Source organism: Cebus imitator, unplaced genomic scaffold, assembly GCF_001604975.1.
Source record: "Cebus imitator isolate Cc_AM_T3 unplaced genomic scaffold, Cebus_imitator-1.0 Scaffold469, whole genome shotgun sequence".
NCBI classification, from domain to species: Eukaryota; Metazoa; Chordata; class Mammalia; order Primates; family Cebidae; genus Cebus; species Cebus imitator.
Window position 1 is genome coordinate 329,222 of NW_016107784.1, and position 5,154 is coordinate 334,375.

The window sequence follows — 5,154 nt, forward strand, 5'->3', positions numbered from 1 at the left end:
ACGGGGTTTCACCATGTTGACCAGGATGGTCTCGATCTCTTGACCTCGTAATCCACCCGCCTCGGCCTCCCAAAGTGCTGGGATTACAGGCGTGAGCCACCGCGCCTGGCCAGAAGTGGAGTTTTAACCTGAGCATTCCATTTGTGCTTGAGACAGAAATGGAAGATTCAGTGCTCCCCCAGCAGGTGAGTTTCAAGGTCTGAAGAAGCGCCTTTCTGCGCACGCCGCCTGGCCTCCAGCACCTGCTTCCTCCTGCGCGCGCTCAGGTGTCGCCCCTCGGAGCAGCAGCCGCCACGACCGCCGCCACCCAGAAAGAAGTCAGAGACCCCGCGAGGTCGCTGCCACCGCCATGCCCAAGAATAAAGGTAAAGGAGGTAAAAATAGACGTAGAGGTAAGAATGAGAACGAATCTGAAAAAAAAGAGAACTGGTATTCAAAGAGGATGGTCAGGAGTATGCTCAGGTAATCAAAATGTTGGGAAATGGACGGCTAGAAGCAATGTGTTTCGATGGTGTAAAGAGGTTATGTCCCATCAGAGGAAAATTGAGAGAAAAGGTTTAGATAAATACCTCCGACATAATATTGGTTTGTCTCCAAGACTACCAGGATAACAAAACTGATGTAATTTTAAAATACAATGCAGATGAAGCTAGAAGTCTGAAGGCATGTGGTGAGCTTCCAGGCATGCTAAAATCAATGAAACTGATACATTTGGTAAGGGAGATGATGGTGAAATTCAGTTCGATGACATTGGAGATGATGATGAAGATTTGATGATATCTAAACTGAACTCAAGATTTTACATTCCATCTTTTCTGAAGATTGTCCTACAATTTGGATTTTGGCCATGATAAAGAAGATTAAAATTTCATTAGCATGATTACAGTTTGTTAAAGTAGGGAAAAAAAAGAAGTGCCTTTCAACAGAAGACTTCTTAAGGAACCGCCATTTCAGCATGGGTGTATTTTTTGAAAGCCTATGCCTTTTTTTCTTTCTTTTTTTGGTTAATTTCAGATATTAGGTTACTTTCTGTGGGAAAGTTTACTTCTCTATTAAAAATAATTTAAAAGTCTTTGATCTAAAAATACTGGGAATGCCTCTCTGCAAAATAGATCTCTGGAAATGTATGTTTTATATTTAGACACTGCCAGCATCTGGAACACCAGGACACTTTCTCATGCACATGTGAAAATAACATTGTCGGCTGGGCACTGTGGCTCACACCCGTAATCCTAGCACTTTGTGAGGCCAAGGCAGGTAGATTGCTTAAGCTCTGGAGTTTGAGACCAGCCTGGACAACAAGGTGGCAGCCTGGGTGGCAGAGCAAGGCTCTGTTTCCAAAAAACCAAAGCAAAACAAAATCTAGACAGTTTGGTTTTTTTTTTTAATTTATTTTGGGTTTTTTTTTAAAGTTGGTTTTGATTTTTGACGTGACCGTTCTGAGGAAGAGAATGCTGCAGTAAAAATCTGACTCTTAATTGGTTAAAATTCAAATGAGCACAGGTCTCAGCTCTCCGATTAATCTCTATTGTGTTTCGGCTGCTACTACTCCAGAAGTTACCGTTTTTTGCAGGGTTTTCTTTTTTTTTTTTTTTTGTCAGACAGAGTCTCACTCTTGTTGCCCAGGCTAGGGTGCAGTGGAGATCTCGGCTTCCTGCAACCTCTACCTCCCAGATTCAAGCGATTCTCCTGCCCTAGCCTCCTGAGTAGCTGGGATTCCAGGCACCCACCACCATGCTTGGCTAATTTTTTTGTATTTTTAATAGAGACAGGGTTTCACCACGTGGGCCAGGCTGATCCTGAACTCCTGACCTTGGGTGATCTGTCCACTTCGGCTTCCCAAAGTGCTAGGATTACAGGCATGAGCCACCGAGCCAGGCCTTGCACTTCCTTTTTTGCAGGAAATTCTGAGTAGTGCGTGTGGTGAGCTGGAGGGCCGGCTCCCCCTTGGGGCATTAGCTTCTTCACCAAGGTTTAAACAGAAGCCTGCCCAATGGGCTGGGCTCCTGGTGGCTCATGCCTTTGTTTGTCCGACTCAGTCTCAAAACAAAACAAACAAACAAACAAACAACAACAATAAAAAGCCTGCCCACTGCTGTAATCTAAACCAAGGGTTTTTTGTTTGTTTGTTTGTTTGTTTTTTTAAACCATGTTGGTCAGGCTGGTCTTGAACTCCCTACCTCAGGTGATCCGCCCGCCTTGGCCTCCAAAGTGCTTGGATTACAAGCGTGAGCCACCACGCCCAGCCTTTTTTTTTTTTTTTTTTTGAGATGGATTCTCGCTCTGTCACCAGGCTGGAGTGGAGTGGCGTCATCTTGGCTCACTGCAACCTCTGCCTACCGGGTTCAAGTGATTCTCCTGCCTCAGCCACCCAACTAGCTGAGACTACAGGTGAGTGACACCACACCCAGCTAATTTTTGTATTTTTAGTAGAGACGGGGTTTCTCTATGTTGGCCAGGATGGTCTCGATCTCTTGACCTCGTGATACTCCCCCCTCGGCCTCCCAAAGTTCAGGGATTACAGGGGTGAGCCACCACACTTGGCCCGGTCCTCTTTCTAAACTGCAGGTGGCATATGAGATGGTGAAGCCAGGCAGAGCACGGGTTCTCGAAGTGTGGTCCTGAGCGAGCAGCCTGGCTGTCACCGGGGACTTGCCAGATGTTAGGGCTCAGAAAACAATACCCCAAAATTTGGTGCCTTGGCATATTGAGTACTTTGGTGTTTTGTTTTTGTATACCATGTTTATGTGTTCAGCTATCTTTAAAAAATGGCAGTGGGGGGCACTATGTTACCTAGGCTGGTCTTGAACTCCTGACCTTAAGCAACCTGAGTAGCTAGAACCGCAGGCACAAGCCATGGCGCCGGGTCATGCTGAGTATTTAGAACTGAGGGACGTTGGAAGAGCCTCAGAAGCAAAGTCTCTCTCTGAACTTTTCCTGTTCTCCCGTCTCCCGTCCCCTTCTCTCTCAAGACAGGCTTTGCCCGGTTTCCCCACCTAGTCTTTTGGTCCAGTTCTACATTTCTACACAGTGGTCCATTCTTCACAGAAGCTAAGCATAAAAATAGACACTTTTTTCTGAGTCTTTCAATCTTCATCTCTGAAGGCTCCTTTGTCAGGTAAAACTTTGATTAGATAAATTTGTTAGCTTTTCTCTTGTTAATCTGCCTTTTGTCATTGGAGTGTCCTCTTGACTCTTACTATCAGGAGGAAAGGGATCACACCCTCTCCGCCCCTACACAGACATGCAAATGTTTGAGTCCCGCGTGTGAATTACTGAAACAGAAATTCTGGGGTGGGACCCAGGAACCTAATTCAACAAGCCTTCCTGGGGATTATTATGCATGCTCAAGTCTGAGAGCCACTGGCAGGGGGAAGGGGAAAGGGAGAGGCAGGTAGGATGCCTTCCAGAGGATATAGGGTTTTGCCATTTCAATAATTCCTTATGGCTGTTCCTCTGCAATAGAATAGCTATGAGAGGCATTCCCAAGTAGGAAACTGTACTAGGAAATCACTGTGCCACCCCCTTTTTGTGCCTACCCCTTAATCAGGTCATTGTTAAGCAGATTTGTCAAATTATTCAAAGCAGATTTGAATAAATGTGTTGCACTGAGGGTTCAGGGGCTTATTTATCTGCGTTTTGGCAGGATTGTGGCTGGAAAGATTCAGATGAGACTTTTTTTTTTTTTTTTATGGAGTCTCGCTCTGTCGCCCAGGCTGGAGTGTAGTGGCGCGATCTTGGCTTGCTGCAACCTCCGCTTTCCATGTTCAAGCAATTCTGCTGCTTCAGTCTCCCTAGTAGCTGGGATTACAGGTGCATGCCATGATACCTGGCCAATTTTTGTATTTTTAGTAGAGACGGGGTTTCACCACGTTGGCCAGGATGGTCTCAAACTCCTGACCTCAGTTGATTCGCCTGCCTCGGCTTCCCAAAGTGCTGGGATTACAGGCATGAGCCACCTCACCTGGCGTCCAGATGTGCCTTCTTTCATCACTTACCTGTACTGTTGTCCTTTTTCACTTTGGAAATGTAAAGCCTTGTATGAAGTATAGATGATGACCTTCTCATTTCCCTGCATGATATCTTTCTTACTTTTGAGATTTGTAATCAGGCAGCCTTTCTTCCTCTCCAGGCTCTGATCTACAAGTTACTGCCCCACTCTGAGCTTTAGCTTCACATTTGTCTCCGTAGCTCAGGGGTTAGAGCGCTGGTCCTGTAAATTTCAGCTTCCTCATTCATAAAATGAGAACTAGAATAATTTCTATCTCATAGTATTAGTTTAAGCATTAAATAATATTTAATACCTTTATCTTAATAGCATATTACTAAATAGTAAAATATTCATTAGCTGGCTGAGGCAGGAGGATCGCTTGTGCCAGGAGTTTAAGGCTGCAATGAGCTATGATTGCACCATCGCACTCCAGCCCGGGTGACAGAGTGAGACTTTGTCTCAAAAAAAAGTAAACATTTAATAAACATGAAGTCATTTTTTTGTTGATATTCATTAATCCTCATATTATCCCTGGGACCCTGGCTTCCTTTCTTTAAATAGATGTCCTTCTTTCCTAAGTCATTGAGAAGACTGAGGCAGTTAATGTGTGATTTTCCTCAGTCACTTCCCCCTCCCATAAAGTAACCTTTAGGGTCGGATCTAAACGCTGAGGGACTCTTTTATCATTCCCTTGCCCTCCTCTATCTCCTCTTCTTTTTTTTCTTTTTAGGGCCAGCTACTCACTTTAGCCTTTAATTCTTTTCTCTCCTGCCTGATCCAGAGACCTTTTCTTCCTTGCATTCTTAAGCTATAAACTTGTTCAAGTCTGTTGTAATAAAACATAATAACAGGCCAGGCACAGTGGTTCCTGCCTGTAATTGCACACTTTGGGAAGCCGAGGCAGGAGGATCACCTGAGGTTGGGAGTTCAAGACCAGCCTGATTGGCTGGGCGCGGTGGCTCAAGCCTGTAATCCCAGCACTTTGGGAGGCTGAGGCGGGTGGTCAAGAGATCAAGACCATCCTGGTCAACATGGTGAAACCCCGTCTCTACTAAAAATACAAAAACATTAGCTGGGCATGGTGGCGCCTGCCTGTAATTCCAGCTACTGAGGAGGTTGAGGCAGGAGAATTGCCTGAACCCAGGAGGCGGAGGTTGCGGTGA

General features: G+C 45.3%; 1 protein-coding gene and 1 pseudogene across 1 annotated transcript in view; both read left to right on the forward strand.

Annotated features, from left to right (window-relative positions):
* The first annotated feature begins 256 nt into the window (after positions 1–256).
* On the forward strand, positions 257–890 carry LOC108291838 (annotated as a pseudogene).
* Positions 891–2,856: 1,966 nt separating this feature from the next.
* Positions 2,857–5,154, forward strand: part of NANOGNB (NANOG neighbor homeobox) — a 16,519-nt gene continuing 14,221 nt past the window's right edge. Inside the window, exons 1-2 of the mRNA XM_037732734.1 lie at positions 2,857–2,876; positions 4,929–5,025. Coding sequence (XP_037588662.1) covers positions 2,857–2,876; positions 4,929–5,025 — 117 coding nt within the window. The remainder of the gene's footprint in view (positions 2,877–4,928; positions 5,026–5,154) is intronic.